Genomic DNA, 16,479 nt, shown 5'->3' on the forward strand with positions numbered 1-16,479 from the left:
ATAGAAAATATCTACTTGTATCATGAACTTGAAGTTCGATACGTCCCCGCTGATTTGGGGTTTTTGCATCATATGAATAAAATTGATAATCACGAACTGAGTTATCTTGCTCGACCGGTTCATCTATGTTAAATGCTGGGTCGGATATGCGTTTGAACATTTTATACTATTGCGTATTTTTCCAAATGGTGATTATCTTCGTCGAACACGAAGTCCACTTCCTGCTATCAAATTCGCTGTTATATTTTTTTTTTGTGCGTCAGATTCCTGGTTTATTAACGCTGCTAGTCTCTGATTTGCAGCTTCATTTATCACCTTACTAACAACCGCGGGCATAATTTCGGTACTCGGTAATTTCACCGGTGGTTTTCGTCTTATTAATCGCGCTAGTCTTTCTTTGATTGCCGAGAGCGCCTTACCAGCAGCGCTAACAATTGTACCAGAAGCTTTTTAAGCAACCACGTTAATGGCTTTCATAGATAATTGTTTTGCAAGAGAACCAAATTTTGGTGCTAACCCTGCAAATAATCTTTGAGTCACATCACCAAGTCCGTCTCCGTAAGCTGCTTTATAGATTGGTAATCGTGAATTTACTGCTCTGATCTGCACAGGTGATTGTCTATTATATATGACCATTCTGTTATTTACTATTGTTTAATCGCTGTAATCATCAACGAGTTCATCAATGAGTTCTCGGTAAATACTAACATCCATGACACCACCTTGAAATAATCGCCGACAGATATCAGCTGCTTCATTAATTATTCTGGTGAGTTATTTCCGGCTCGTTTTCCTCCTATGAGGACTTCTAACCGCGAAACGTCATTGAAGATACTATCAGGGCAGGGAATAAAATCACTCCCCAAACCACTGCCAGTAGTACCAGTGTTAGGTTTATCGTCTTTTGTTGTCTCGGAAAATTTTTGTTGTTTTATATCCATTTGTCTAAGCCTCTTTACCTCTCGATCAAAATCTTTGTACTTATCACCACTGGCGTATTTTTCGTTTCTATTTATGCGATATATCCATTTTCTAAGATTGATGTCGTTTACTTTTTCAAAACCAGGTTTTAAGATACTAGATTTATCAATTATACTAGGAAATATTTTTTCAGGCAACTTTTCTATTTCAGTACTTGTGATATCTTTGATAAAATCCTCCCTAAATCTTGCAATCAATCCAATATTTTCTTTTGTTGGTTTAAACGCAGGTTTCACATCAGTAACTTCAATTTGTCTACCTTCAGGTATTTCACCGAGTCAAGGTTGTACGGCAGCTATTTTTTCGGCAGTTTCTTTTAATACCTGAATAAGACTTTCTTGTTTCTCACCTGGTTCCTTTTTAGGTCCCCTAATGGCAGCTAAAACATCTCCAGTAACCGCAGTGACAGGTTTAAACAACTGTTCCGTTTCCGCTGCGTACTCAACTTGTGCTTCCCGCCGCGATTGCACATTCTTTTTGAAATCCTCTTTTACAGGGATATATTTCTTAAGTGCTTCTAGTCGCTCTCGTGCTAATCTGGCTGTATAAGATTCCGAGTGTACCATTATTTGGTATAGCAATTTTTTAATTGAGCAGCAGGGAGGGCGACGTTCTCAACGCGTCACCGACAATCGCGCATTTTTTCTGAAGTTACATCGAAGAAAACAAAAACCATCAGCGATAACAGGTAAACCAATTTGTCGTTGACGGAGTTGTATCGCATTTTTTTTACGATTTTTGCGATCCCCCAGGAAGTCGTATTTTGCGAAAATACAGGTGAACCAATTAGAGCTTGTTCGCCGTCCCTGCTGCTGACATAGCCCCATGGCGTCATCGTACCGTACTTCCCTCATAGGGGTTTCTTTCAATTAGTTATATATCGTTTCTTTGGATTTCTGTGTTTATTTTTTTATTAAAAATTACTTGGCCACAGGCCTTTATTACTGATACTATATATTCGGTTATTTTATATAAGGTATTTTTGCTGAAATTTCCATCCAAATATAATATGTTTTCTTTTTTGTATATATCATTTTTGTATATTTCAGCTATAATTTGGACTCTATTATCTTTTGTTTTGATGCACTGTGTTATGGTGTGTAATTTACTAAATGGCCCCATATTGCACAGTGGACATTTTGGCGGTACTCTGACCATATGCGGTCTCACTGCAACCTCTCCCGTCAACTATGCATTGTGCATGTATTTGAAGCAGAGGCTTTGCATTTTCAGGGAGCCCAGTTTCGACCAGTGCCCCCATGCTCTATTCCAATTGACATGCATGTTATCCCTTTCTACCTTACATTTAATTTTCCCGGTTATATCCTCTCTCATCCAGTTATACGTTAGTTTTTCTTCCCTATCCCATAAATCTTTTTTATCCCTATATTTTATTAAAAGTTCTTTTATGCTTTTGAATTTTCTTGGCATCTCTAATTTTTTTACGAGTTTATTGTTTTTGTATATATCTGACCTATTCCCTAATGTAAACCCGTACCAATAAATATATATACCCTCCCATGCTAATTTTGGTTCTGCTTGTATCCTCTTAAATTTATTTATTATATTCGCGATTTTAAGTAGTATGGGGCTAGGTAAGTCTAGCCCCCCCCCCCTTCCCTGGCCCTATAAAGAGTTTCCTTATCAATGTAATGCATTTTAAAATCCCATATGTAGTCTATAATTTTATTGTCTAATTTATTTAATGTAATGTTACTAATATATGTGGATTTTAGGATATAATTTATATTTGCGTACATATATGTTTTTGTCACTTGGGCTCGTTCCATGAGGCATAAAGACTTTAGTGCCCAGATGTTCACATTTTTTTTATCTCCTCTTCTATTTTTTTTACAGTTTTCTTTTTCTTCATTTACTCTAAAGTATATACCTAGTGCTTTGACTCTTTCTTTTATAAGATGTGGGGGTAATCCTAAGTGTTTATCTCTCCAGTCTCCTATTTTCATAATTTCTGTTTTTTCATGATTGATTTGAGATCCTGATGCTTCTCCAAATCTTTTAAATTCCCTCATTAAGTGCTTAAAGGAATTTGGATCTCGTATAAAGTTTGTGCAATCATCTGCATGCTGTAGCATTTTTACCCCCTCTTTTATATTTGGAACTTTAATACCTACTATGTCTTTGTTAAGTTTTATGCTAATGTTTAGCATTTCGATTGCTATTACGTATAATAACATTGACAGTGGGCATCCTTGCCTCACTGATCTTTGGATGTCAAATTTATCTGCCATGGCTCCGTTAACCTGTACCTTTGAGGTTATTGTATTATACAGGATTTTAGTCCATTTTCGGAAGTTACTCCCGAAACCAAATTTTTCTAACACTTTCTGTATATAGTTATGTTCAATTCTATCGAATGCTTTTTCATGATCAAAAAGTACCATAGCAACTTTTTGTCCATTGTCTTGTATGTAATCTGTTATTGTTCTTATATTTAGTATATTATTTTGAATATCCCTTCCTTTTGGTCCACATGTCTGATTAACTTTTATAATTTTATCCATACCTTTCTTAACTCTATTTGCTAAAAGTTTACTTAATATTTTATAATCCATATTCAGGAGGGAGATGGGCCTCCAGTTTTTAAGTTCTTCCCTGTCCCCCTTCCCATTGTATATTAAAATTATTTGTCTGCGCATTGACACCTTTTCAGGCAATGATCGGTCGATTGTACCCATTTAGTTCATGCGCCTAACAAGACCCTCATCGCGTTACAAAATTCATCGGCTGTGCGACGCCAAATTGCGTGGCAGAGGCTATACAAGGAATGTTGAAGTTATGTGGCTACCTCTATACGATCAAGCGAAAGATTTACCTGTCTTTATGAAAGTGTTCGCCTCGTGAAGTTCTAACAAACAAAGACATCCTTTATCATCGTTTATGCATCACCGTGGGGTGCTATTCGTTGGGTACATTCTATGTTTCGGCGCTAACGGACATTCAAGTTCGATCAAGCACATTAAATCATAATTGTTGGTATTGTCGACTCGAGAAACGAACAGTGGGTATTTCGCAGCACAAACACACACAAAAAAAGAAACACAAATATGCAAGATTTTGGAAAAAAGGAGTGGCGGTGTGTCAGACCAAAATTGGGCTTGCCCGGGAATAAAACATTATTGTGCGATGGGATCTTAATATGGCCGGTGGAAAATACTACTGTGGCACACAGGGGCTCGTATCGTGTTTACAATTTACCTGTTATACATGTACTATATAATAACTACAAAGGATGACACTTCTCTCCTTTCTCGCGTGACCTAATTAAGAATAAACGCTGATATTTCAAGCTACGCTTTGCATAGCTTAATAAATTTGGTACCCATCTTCAGGCCAGGCATTCGACTGTGTACCACTATCCAAAGTTTGACTTAATATGACACGTTTATCTAATGCGAGACCATTTTCCGATGCTACCGCTCCACATGGCTCTGATCGCGCCCGCTTAATATGCAAGTAAAACCCACTGCACGGAAGACTACTCTCATTGGTTAATAGAAAATGATATCCTGCATTTATTTATAACTTATTTTCAGTTGGCCATTGAGAAGGCAGTATTCCATTCAGCGCGCTGTTCTTGCATATTAAGCGGGCGCTATCATGGCCAGGTCGAGCAGTGGCATGGAAAAATAGTCTGGCATTCCTTAAAGTATGATAGTAAGCCAAACGTCGGATATATGTACAAAGTCGAATAACTGAGCTAAACATCGGTACCAAATGTATTACGCTAAATGAAATGTAGCCTGAAATATCAGTGTTTACGCTTAAATAGGTCGCGCGAGAAAGGGGAGAAGTGTCCTCCTTTGTAGTTATTATATAGTGCATGTATGACAGGTAACTTGTAAGCAACGATACGATCCCCTGTGCTGTGGCAGTGATTATTCCTTGGGAAGTGAAAGCAATGCTTCTGGTTCTACTTGAAGCACAATTAGACGAAACAGTAATATTTTGCAGCAAAACGGTTCGATTCTTTAACATCCTTAATACTGATGTGAGTTGTTTGACACTTTTCTTCAACCTCCCCGATGCAATCTCTCCCCCTCCCCTTCTCTCTCTCTCTCTCTCTCTCTCTCTCTCTCTCAATGCTACAATGAAACGTTTTAATGTATCTATTTCATATTTAAGATGTAAAACGTTATAGCTCTAAACATATTTATTTATTACAGCGGGGCTGGAACTCTTCGTTATTTGGTTGGGTACTCACTGGATTTTCAATGGGACTCCTTATTTTGTAGTCAAGAGTCCTTGACTCTCGATTTTGGAAAAAAAGAAAGTTCATATTAAATGAAAGTCTAATATTCGTATCACTTAATGCTGTCATATGTCATCAGCATTAGTAGACTCTTTTGGCATGTATCATCTGCATATATAGACTGTTTCATGCATCATCTGCGTACATAGACTGTTTCATGTATCATCTGCATACATAGGTTATGTTGTCATGTATCTGCATACATAGACTGTTTCATGTATCATCTGCATACAAAGAATGTTTCATGTATCATCTGCATACATAGACTGTTTCATGTATCATCTATGTACATAGGCTATGTTGTCATGTATCATCTGCATATATAAACTCTGTTGTCATGTATCATCTGCATACATAGGCTATGTTGTCATGTATCATCTGCATACATAGACTGTTGTCGTGTATCATATGCATATATAGACTTTGTTGTCATATATCATCCACATACATAAACACTGTTATCATGTATCATCTGCATACCTAGACTGTTGTCATGCATCATCTGTTTATATGGACTGTTGTCATGTATCGTATGCATACATATACACTAAAGAATGTTTCAAAAACTTTAGAAAATCATCTAAAAAAACACAAAAGCAACGGCCTACAGTCGACCCCCTTGGTAATCTAATGGCTATTTCCTTACATACGAGATAGTACCTCTCCGATTAGCAGCATGTAATCTATTTTAGAGATAAGATCGAAACGTAGCCTCAGTATTTTAGGTTGATATTGTATGTATTTGAAATTAATGATTCACAATATCAAATGTTTTGTTTGAATTTTAGAGACAATTCTAATTAATTTTGCTTAATCAGTATGTCATCAACAATTCACTTCAAAGAATTTGAGCTGATTCTACGCTAACTGGATAGCAAATGCTCGTCTGATTCTACGCTAACTGGATAGCAAATGCTCGTCTGATTCTACGCTAACTGGATAGCAATTGCTCGTCTGATTCTACGCTCTTTGGATGGTAAATGCTCGTATGATTCTACTCACTTTGGATGGTACATGCTCGACTGAGGCTATGCTCTTTAGATGGTAATTGGTCTTCTGATTCAACGCTCTTTGGATGGTAATTGCTCGTATGATTCTACTCACTTTGGATGGTACACTACTCGACTGATTCTATGCTCTTTGGATGGTAAACGCTAGTCTGATTCTACGTTCTTTAGATGGTACATGCTCGACTGATTCTATGCTCTTTTGATGGTAAATGGTCTTCTGATTCAACGCTCTTTGGATGGTAAATGCTCGCATGATTCTACGTTCTTTAGATGGTAACTGCTGGTTAATGTTATTTAACAGCATTACTTTATCATCCAACCAAACATAAGTACAACCTTGACCTACATGAACTGTCTCCAAAAGGAACTTGCTTTAAATCTTCCGTCAACGTTTACTCAGCGAGATTTTTGAAATCCAGTTATTTAATACTTATATAATTATTCTGCATAGTTTTCCCTGGTTGAATGTACTATATAGTGATCTTCAGTTTGAAAGAGGAGTTACAAAGAAAGAACATGCAAAGGTCTGTCAAAGGTGTATATATCAACTGGATTTGGTATTAATTGATACAGGTCATTCAAAATATGACAAATTCATTCTAATTTTGAAGTTTAAAATTATTCCAAAAGGAAATCTCCATTTGTATTTGGGTTGCCATGCTTGGTTTTATTCCACCTCAGACAAATCTCCATTTCATGGCATTTTCACCAATTTTTTTTGTAAAGAATCAATTGCTCAAGATTCATGTACAAAAGGATTTTACGAGAGTAGACCGATGGTTATTCGTAGATGGCTATTAATGAAGAAAGTCGGCGTTCACAAATGTCTAACACCCTATGAATTCCCAAGTTACATTTGTTTATACATTAGTTTACAACGAAGAAAACACCAATAATGGCCATGCTAACATGCATGTATGCAGATTGTTTACTTCGCCATCGCTTTTTGAAAAGTTGTTCAAATAATTGATTAACAATTAACATAATAATCATTAGGGGTGAAACGATTCATTGATAGTTTTGCTGGAACGATGATCATATCGAGACAAGAGAAGGAGAATCGATACAACACGATACTTACCATATATGCTATTTTAGTCTTCATCATTCATGAATACTTATTATTAGTTCGCCTTCTTATTTTTTAAGCATATAATTCATCTGAAACACCATTTTCAGTACTAGGCTGTCAATGAGATCTCGGAAACGCTTAATTGCGCGTATTTGGACGCCAATATTTGATCTGGGACGCAGAAATTCACTGAGGCGGGAGTCTTCCGTACGCATGTAATAGATGTGCGATAAAATTCAAAGATTTGCCAGTCCTGCTTCAGCCACCTGCTTTGTGGGAAAATGTGTTGATCAATTAGCTGTGTTGATATTTACAATGGCAGAATTCAGTGACTGAAAGATCCCTTGATGTACATACATATTGCCATTAAAAGAGCACATCAAAAAGAACATGAGGCAATAGCTGGGCGGCAAGTTCAAATTTCCCCAGTTGTCCTCTCTTGCATTCATAGGATATTTATTTCATTAAATATTTAGACTGAGTTTTCGAAATTTGGTAGAGAAAACGGTGTGATATTGTTTTGAGTGAGTGGTCATATGTGTCGTTTTCTCTCTACTTTTATTGAATGAGAGGCTTGTCCGATAAAGGTTCTGCATTTTCCTTTATTTTCTGAATGTTTCGCCTTTGAGGAGTGTAGCTCTCTCCTTTATTGAAAGTGTAATTGAAAGTTACAAAAGTTATAACTTGTATTTGTGTGTTAGTCAAGTTAGTATTGTTAGACTTGTTCTTCTTTAAATGTTACTATTTCCCCATGTTTCTGTTATGTTTGTCCATATCCTCTGCGTGGGGTTTTCTGTCCACTATTTCGCAGGCCTGTCCACTTCGCGTAGCGCCTTGTGACTTAGCCATGCAACGTCTATGCAACATACTTCTCCCACGCAGAGGTTCCCTGTATCTCTTACTAACAAAATACGTCAAAGAAAGAAAAAAAAAATCAAATCGTTTTTCTCTTATAAGTTTGGGTTGAAGGTCGTTTTTAGTTGGGGTTGAAAGTATGTTTTATCTGCAGGGAAATATTAGTCGCGCGGTGGGGCAGGGTTCGGCTCGCATCTGCGTTACCGCTATCGGTACTACCGAAACCCTCCCCCGCCTCTTATTTAAAAAACTTAATCACTTGTCCGCAGGATATAATAGTTGTTATTATGTAGTCTATTATTTTTAAAACAGTTTTGTTATCATAATCCACATCTAATATAAAATATTATTTCGATGATACTTGTATTTCTTACAAATTTCCATTATTACCCTAATCCTATTATTTTTGTTTTTGTCGCATTAGGCCATCGTATGTAGTTTGGTGAAATTGGCCTTTTTACATAACGGACATTTTGGCATTTCCCTAATCATACAACGTTTTACTGCTTCTTCGCCTGTAAGCCAGGCGTTGTGTAAATACTTAAAAATGATACTTTGTGTTTTTTTAAAGATCTTATTTTTTTCCCAGTTTTTCCAAGTTTTGGTCCAGTTTATCCACCCGTTTTCCTGCTCTACTCTACATTTTATATATTTCGGTACTTCTTCTCTAATCCATGCATAACTTTCCCTTACTTCTAATTTCCATACTTCCGTGTTATCCCTGTACTTTAAAAGTATTTCTTTAATATATTTGAATTTTCGTGGTACTTCTAATTTTTTGGTTAATTTACTATTTTTATATATTTCTGTTCGGTTTCTCAGAGTGAAGCCGAACCAGTAAATGTACAGTGCTTCCCATGCTGTAGCTGGGTCTGGTTGTATTTTTTTAAAATCTATTAATTATATTTGTTAGTTTTAGTAGTAGAGTCCCCTCTCCTTTTGTCTCTATATAACGTTTTTTTTATGTAATGCATTTTAAAATTCCAGACATAGTCTATTATCTCTTTGTCTATCTTATTTAACATTTTGTTATCTATGTCTATGGATTTAATTATATAGTTTATATTTGAATATAAATATGTCTTTGCCACTTGGGCTCGCTTCATAATGCATAGTGGCGCCATGGCCCAGATATCCACATTTCCCTTTATTTTTTTTAATAATTTGTAGTTTTCTATTGTTTCTTTTTTCCCAATGTGCACCCCTAGAGCTTTTACCGTATCTCTCAGTAGGTGGGGGGAGGCCGCCCAGGAAGGTTGCCCCTCCAGTTTCCTATTTTTAAGATTTCCGTCTTGTCGTGATTAATTTGTGAGCCCGACGCTTTACCGAATTTTTCAAATTCTTCTTTTAAGTATTTGTAACATCTTCCCTCTCTTATCAAGTTAGTGCAATCGTCTTTTTTTTGGTTAGGTATTGGTATGCTTGTAAATCTGGGTTATTTCTTATCTTGTGGCTTATGATTTACATTGCCATTACGTATAATAGCATCGATAGTGGACATCCTTGTCTCACTGATCGTTGTATTTCAAATTCTTTCGTACATTTTCCATTTACCTGTACATATGAAGTTATCCCTGTGTATAGGACTTCGGTCCATTTTCGGAAATTCGGTCCAAAGCCAAATTTTTCTAAAACCTTCTGTATATAGTTATTTAATCGGTCAAAAGCTTTTTCTTGGTCGAAGAGTATTTAAGAGGTACATTGATTGACCATACTTTTTTAAAAAATACCACTCGCCTTAGCCCGCTTAGTTCTAGTGTTGTAGCGAAATGTATTCATCAAGACATCAGTAGCCACGCCTAGTTTTGATATCAGTTACGTTGAAAAACAAACTCTTGCCCATTCACAAGCACATGCTTTGATAACTGATTGACCATTAACCCTTTTCCGGGTAAGGTAGCAACTATTAATTTCCTGCATGATATCCATTGATGATAAAACATATAAACATGTGGTTTAAGATCAGAATCGGTGATCTGGATATATATTAACTGCCTCTTGTACACTATTTCGTCATAAAATTAGTTTGAAACTGTAAGTGAACCAGTAGGCCTAACGGGAAATAATGGCGGACTTCGCTAAGTCTGGGATGTACCAGTTTATTAGATTGTCTGTTTTCGTAAATCATCGGGCAAATATTTTATGAAAAATATACAGATCATTGCAAGCAAACCAAGGTATTATTTTATTAAAGATTTAACTTTAAAATGCAAATTATGTAGGTCAGAAACGTATGAGACAATGATATGTTGTGGAATTCGCAAGATGCGCTTTAAGGTCCGTTTTCCGACCTGACACGTATTTGCGAAAATACTGGGGAAAAAAAACAGCATATCAGATACTATTTAACCATTGCCTAAAATTACTACAAGGACGTAGACAAATAAATAAACCATAAATTTGCAATCCTGTCAATGGACTGATGTAATGAAGCTGTATTAAAGTGAGTGATTACATTACGAAAACCTCACCATCTAAAAATAGATGCACTCACGTCTGTGTTGATTCTGTAGGAAAGAAGGGACTGCAACTTTTGATGGTGTGACTCCTATTTTTACAAAAATTGGAGTCCTGGATTCCTAGTTCCTAGCGAGACCTCTGTAAAACTAAATTAATAAGACTCATTTGTATTAGTTAAAGGAAAAAGGCTATTGAGAATACTTGCTCGCCGTCCATAAATTAAAACAAAGTGACATGGCTTGTAATCTGCCCACACCCCAAATCACATGCTAATTATCTTAACCCAGCAGCATGTTCAGCATAAATGATACATTCCAAATGTATTCAACGTAGATAATGAATATAATGAAGTTTTTTGCTCACCATTTAAAAACCCATTTTACGCGAAGTTTCTATATTGAAATTGATCTTGTCCTCCTTTTGTCGATTTATAAGCTACACTACCGGTGTGTCACACGGTGAAATATGGCGCGTTCAAATCTTATTGGTGGTTACTGCTTGTTCCGGTCGAAGTTAAATAATAACTACCAATCAGGAATCAGTGTAGCTTATTGCATGCATGACAGACAGGAAGTACTAGCAAAGCAACATAGACATTTCGCTCTAAAGTCTTTGACATATAAAATACTTAAACAGAGATCATGTCAGGGTGTGTGATAGCGTGAATCGTGCAAAATATGTACGAATTCGCACATCTGGAGAACATTGATGCGCGAGAACTCGCGAAAATTAGTTGAAAGTCGCGCATATGAAAATGTTCTCTGCAAAGTATACACATTTTATTTAAACAGTTCTTGTCGCGACATGTTTTTCGGGTAGGCAATAGGTTACACATCTGGGGTCTTCATGCATGACAAAAATTGTTGTTAAACTAAATTCGATTGGCAAATTGTGCCCTGGAATAAGAGTTATGTCGTAGTTTGAATCCTCCATGATGGAAGTTTTACAAATACGTGTGTAAATAATGGACCACCTAGAAAACCCAAAATGTCTGATTCCCGACGTGGTTCATTAAGTTTTCGTTCGCCAAATACAGGCTGGTGATAGTGATGATGATAATAAGTTTTAAAGTTATGAAGCATGTTGGATTATTGCAGCTGGGAAATTGTTACTGGAGATACCAGTGAGTGATTTTAAGCCCGAAAATGATGTTAAATACGAGTTAGATGTATATATTGGATGGGCACAAATAGAGGACGCGACGGTCAGTCTCCCTTTGAGCGGTATTTCGAAATTAAAGATAGAATGGGCAGAATACTGAGCCTCATTAAAATACAGGCATTTTAAAATTAGGATCCTGTTTCTTTTCTCATCCATCAATTTTGCCCTGCGAATCAAATGCTACAAAACCATATTTCCATATCAGGGTTAAGATAATCTGAATAAGGATGAAAACAATATTTAAGAAGTAAAGCTATTTATTTAAATAACTGTCTGCACAAGCAGACTATGGCATTGATGGACTAAAACCCTTAATACAGCATCGTGCAACATATAAGAAATACGGCATAGTAGTCAGTAAATTACTGATTAAAAAAAGTTTGTGTTAGTAAAAAAATCTTATTTTGGAGCAGATGTATCCAAAAGGTAATATTTGTGAGCTCTGGAAAATTCTAAATAACAGCCATAAATATCAGTTTCACAACATCTTCAAGCTGACAAAGAAATCTATACATATGGGTTTCAGAAGGAAGAACAGAAAAACATGTATACACATATAATAAACAGAGTATGCTCAGAAATAATTAACATATTGATACCTATGCAACTAGAGGCAACATCTTTTAAAGATTTTGATTTCAGTAGAGCTCTAAGAATTGGAGTATTATTGTGTTAGGTAAATATTGAACCATGATTGTTTCCACCTCTCCCTCCTTCTTTTCTACTCGCTACTTTTTTCGGTGACAAAGGATGAAGCCCCCACCCCACTTTAAGATAAAATCCTGGCAGCATCTCTCCTTAAATTGTACATGGGGAACAAATTTGGAATTTCTCTTGTCATGCAGATATATTTAACCAGTAAATGAAGGTGATGCTGGAATAAATAAAATTACAACCGGATCAGTGGGGGGAGGGGCAGATTTCAAACAGCTACAGTTTATCACCTTGTCTTAAAAAAATAATTATAGAATAGGACTGGATGTTGTCATTAGTTTTCCTTCTTCACTAACAAATGCAAGTGCCTGTGGTTACAACAGTCTTTTGTATCTGCCGGACGTACAATGTGATAGATTTTGTTGGTATTCATCCTCATTCCCATGCCCAGATTTGTTCTATACGAGATTTGCTTTGCACGAGAAAACTGCTTTATTTGTTCTGTTTTCCAAGTTTAAGTTAGAAATGAAATTCAAAGCATTCATGCAGTGCAAAACAAAGAGCCTGGTGGCTAAAGTGAATTAAATGGATCCACCATTAAATTGCCTAAAACGATAAATAAAACTCACTCACAACCAACGGGTAGTCTCTTTGAAAGTATTTGTATTTTCTTGTCATCGATGAAAATTGCATATTAATATATGATAATTATATTTCTGTCTGTAATATGTGCATTGGAAATACAACCATTATGTAAAGATACCTAAAGGGGCACCACCTACCCTTCAAAGAGGAAGAGACTATCAAGTGTATCGATATGTATCGTATCGCAGTTAGTGTATCGTGAATCGTATCGATACGTGCACGGGTGAATCGTTTCACCCCTAATAATCATAGTAATTTTTCATTTATTAATTCAAACTGTCCGTTAAATTATCCAATCAATAGTTCGTAGTTATTTAGTCTCAGAGTTAATTTATATTCTACACTTTTGGATACATTATGGGATATTTCAGTGCTCTTATAATCAAAACTGGTATGTGACGTTGTACCGTTACCCACACCAAGCAACATCTGGGGGTTATACTATTGGTCATTGGAAATGTGATAAGGGGATTCTGTGTATGACTGATTGACATAGGGGAAATATAATTCAAAATTATTTATTTTAATTCCGTTTAATTATATATGGTTCATTCTTTTTAAGGCTGTATACAAAATGGTGAACTGCACGACATCTGCTGGCATGAAACCTCCAGAACATTTCACGGAGGAGTTGTTCAACTCCGTAGATTGTAATCAAGACCAGCGGATTTCGTGGGAGGAGTTCCAAGAAGGCGCATCCAACCTGCAGCTGCAATACGCTGTAAACATATTACAAATGGACCCAAATCCTGATGAGGGCTGATTGGTTAGGAACTATGACGTAATAAGCATATATTCAAAAGTCCAACTGTATTCTAATTTTGTGAACAAAATACAGCAAGTATATATGTAACTTCAGCCATTTTATTGAAGTCGTTATAGTTGCATGCTCCATATGTACATTTTCAGTCATTTCACATTGTCCTTTTAATACCGCTGTTAAATTTAGCAGCGTCTATACTTGTCTTTAAGTCCAAACAGTATATACCTATCAGATTCTATTTTGCTTGTTCAACTGAATACTCCTAACAAACTGCGTCGACGCATATCGGCCGGTTCATTATGGGACGGTAGATTTTGTTCTGTGTTGTTTGCAGTTGGGCTTAACCTATAAGAGGTTGTATACAGTAAACAATTTTTATGAGATTATTATCGATATTTTATGATATGTACAGTTATGATATGTAAATCAAGAGTAAACATATTCAGTTCCTTCATATTTTAGTACTTTTTAGTGTGAAAAATGAGAAAAATGAATTTACGGTTTTACGAATTAAATCCAAAATTAATTAAAGAATTATAAAACACGGGTCATATCAATGAAAAATTCTAAATGAATATCACTTCAAATCCTGATGAAATTCAAGATGGAAGGCGATGACCTCAGTTATAGTCAGCGTTGTACTGAGGTGTCAAAAGTCTCTTGTTGAATCAAAGAAAATAGTATCCCAGTTTTTGAATTCCGTATAAATTCCAGTAAATGTATTTGTCCAAAAATTATATCAGCACTTTTGTATTTCCAGGGAAAACAACCACTTGAATTCAATAATTTAAAGAAAATAAAAATTCATCCCAAACTGGTCACAACATATTACAACTTAATGTGTCAAATGGTTTTAGCCCGACTGATAGAACTTTTATCAGAACATCAGTCATATACCTAATTAAGACGCAAAACAGATTCCCGGATGGGGGTCAAAAGTTCATCCTTCTGGAAAAAATAGAAGTTTTTGTTACTAATTGACACATGCAATTAAGATTACGTATTTCAGTTTTTCATGTCAGCATTCTATCTGATCATGTGACAAAACTCTTTTCTCGTCCAATAAGAAATGACAGAACTCTTTTATTTTCCAATATGAAATCAAAATATGCCGTTATTGTCCGCTAGACAGCAATCTCCTCAAATGGCTAAAGTTTTCTCCTCAGATGGTAAGTTTTGTGTATAAGACTTGTGGTGGGGGTTAGGCAGTCTTCTGAAAATATTTTATTGGCTGCTTCTCTTGATAAAGCACACAGACTTTTGTAATCCAGTCTTCAGTGTATAATGGTGTGATGAGTGTTGCTCCTTCATTATAGCCAAAGCGGAACGGCACACACTTGACGCCCTAAACTTCTCTTTTCACAAAAAATGTACGTATAGGACAGTCGCTACACTTTGGTGTAGAAAACACTGAATACACCCTCAGTATACGTTTCAAAATAAGTTTGCTTGAAATGTAGGAAACATACTCATCAGACTAAAATAAAAACTTAATTTTAACCTAAAAAATAGAAGTTACAAATCAAACAAGTACAGCTAGCCGTTGTTTATATTACTGATGAAATAACTATAAATTGCAATAGGATGTCATCTTGTGAACCATCGTCTGTAGTACAAGATCACATATTCAGACCAGTCAAAATCACACACCCACACACACGTTTAAGGCGTTTTGTTAAAGTCAAACGCCGTCTCTTTCCTGACTGAATAACTAGAGTGATCTGTTTTCATGCAATAAACTCTACAGGTATAAAAATTTACTCGAATCCAATAAATGCCTAAGCACCCGTTAAAGTAAATATTCCTGGGGCTTGAAAACTGCATATCTGGACCTAAGGTCACAAGACGGACCACTAACATTTCAAACATTTCTATCTCTGATAAAAATGTTGGCACGAAACAGTTTTGTATGTTCACAAACATTAGTCATTCCAATGAAACATAAGACCTTAAAAAACTCAGTGTACAAAACAAACAGAAACAAAAGACGTCACAAATATATTTAAGGGAAGTTTCCTGACGTTTTAGAGACTTCTGGACATTGGAGGATACATTGGTATGACTGGTCTTAAATTGAAAATTTTTTTTTTTACAGGGACAGGTAGGAAGACTTGAAACTGTTTGCCAAATGTATTCACATGCACATATTTGCTGCTCTTTAACAGATAATAAATTATTGTTACACGATTTCAGAGCCATTTTTCAGTGTAATTTCATCCATGTAATTTTTATTTTATCGTTTACAGCAGTTGGTATCTTGCACGTTTTATATAGTAGACAATTATATAAACCAACTTTTATTTTCAACTGCGTCGCAGTATGCACTTTACAATGTGCATTAGGCGCCCCGTTAACGACCTTGTTTTTCCAAAATAAAACGTTTACGCACGGAACAGAGTTTGGCTTCATTTTTTTACCTTTTAAAGATATTAAATACATCCACAGATAGATAGTCACTGTGTCAGGCAAACAGGAGGTGAGGTAGATAGTAAATGTGTCAGGCAAAGAGTTTAGACGACAGGAGGTGAGGTACGATTCATAATAGACCGGATCAGAACTATTGTCTCGCCTTTCCCCCCCCCCCCCCACACAGAGTCACGTCACG

General features: G+C 36.0%; 1 protein-coding gene across 2 annotated transcripts in view; it reads left to right on the top strand.

The window, feature by feature from the left end:
- The window catches only part of LOC149798792 (hippocalcin-like protein 1), a 37,734-nt gene extending 21,467 nt beyond the window's left edge, over positions 1-16,267 (top strand). For both annotated transcript variants that reach the window (XM_089957678.1, XM_089957679.1), the window contains exon 3: positions 13,674-16,267. In XM_089957678.1, coding sequence (XP_089813804.1) covers positions 13,674-13,874 — 201 coding nt within the window. In that variant the 3' untranslated portion in view covers positions 13,875-16,267. The remainder of the gene's footprint in view (positions 1-13,673) is intronic.
- Positions 16,268-16,479: the final 212 nt, after the last annotated feature.

Source organism: Sinohyriopsis cumingii, chromosome 5, assembly GCF_028554795.1.
Source record: "Sinohyriopsis cumingii isolate HCF-2022 chromosome 5, ASM2855479v2, whole genome shotgun sequence".
In the NCBI taxonomy this organism is placed as follows: Eukaryota; Metazoa; Mollusca; class Bivalvia; order Unionida; family Unionidae; genus Sinohyriopsis; species Sinohyriopsis cumingii.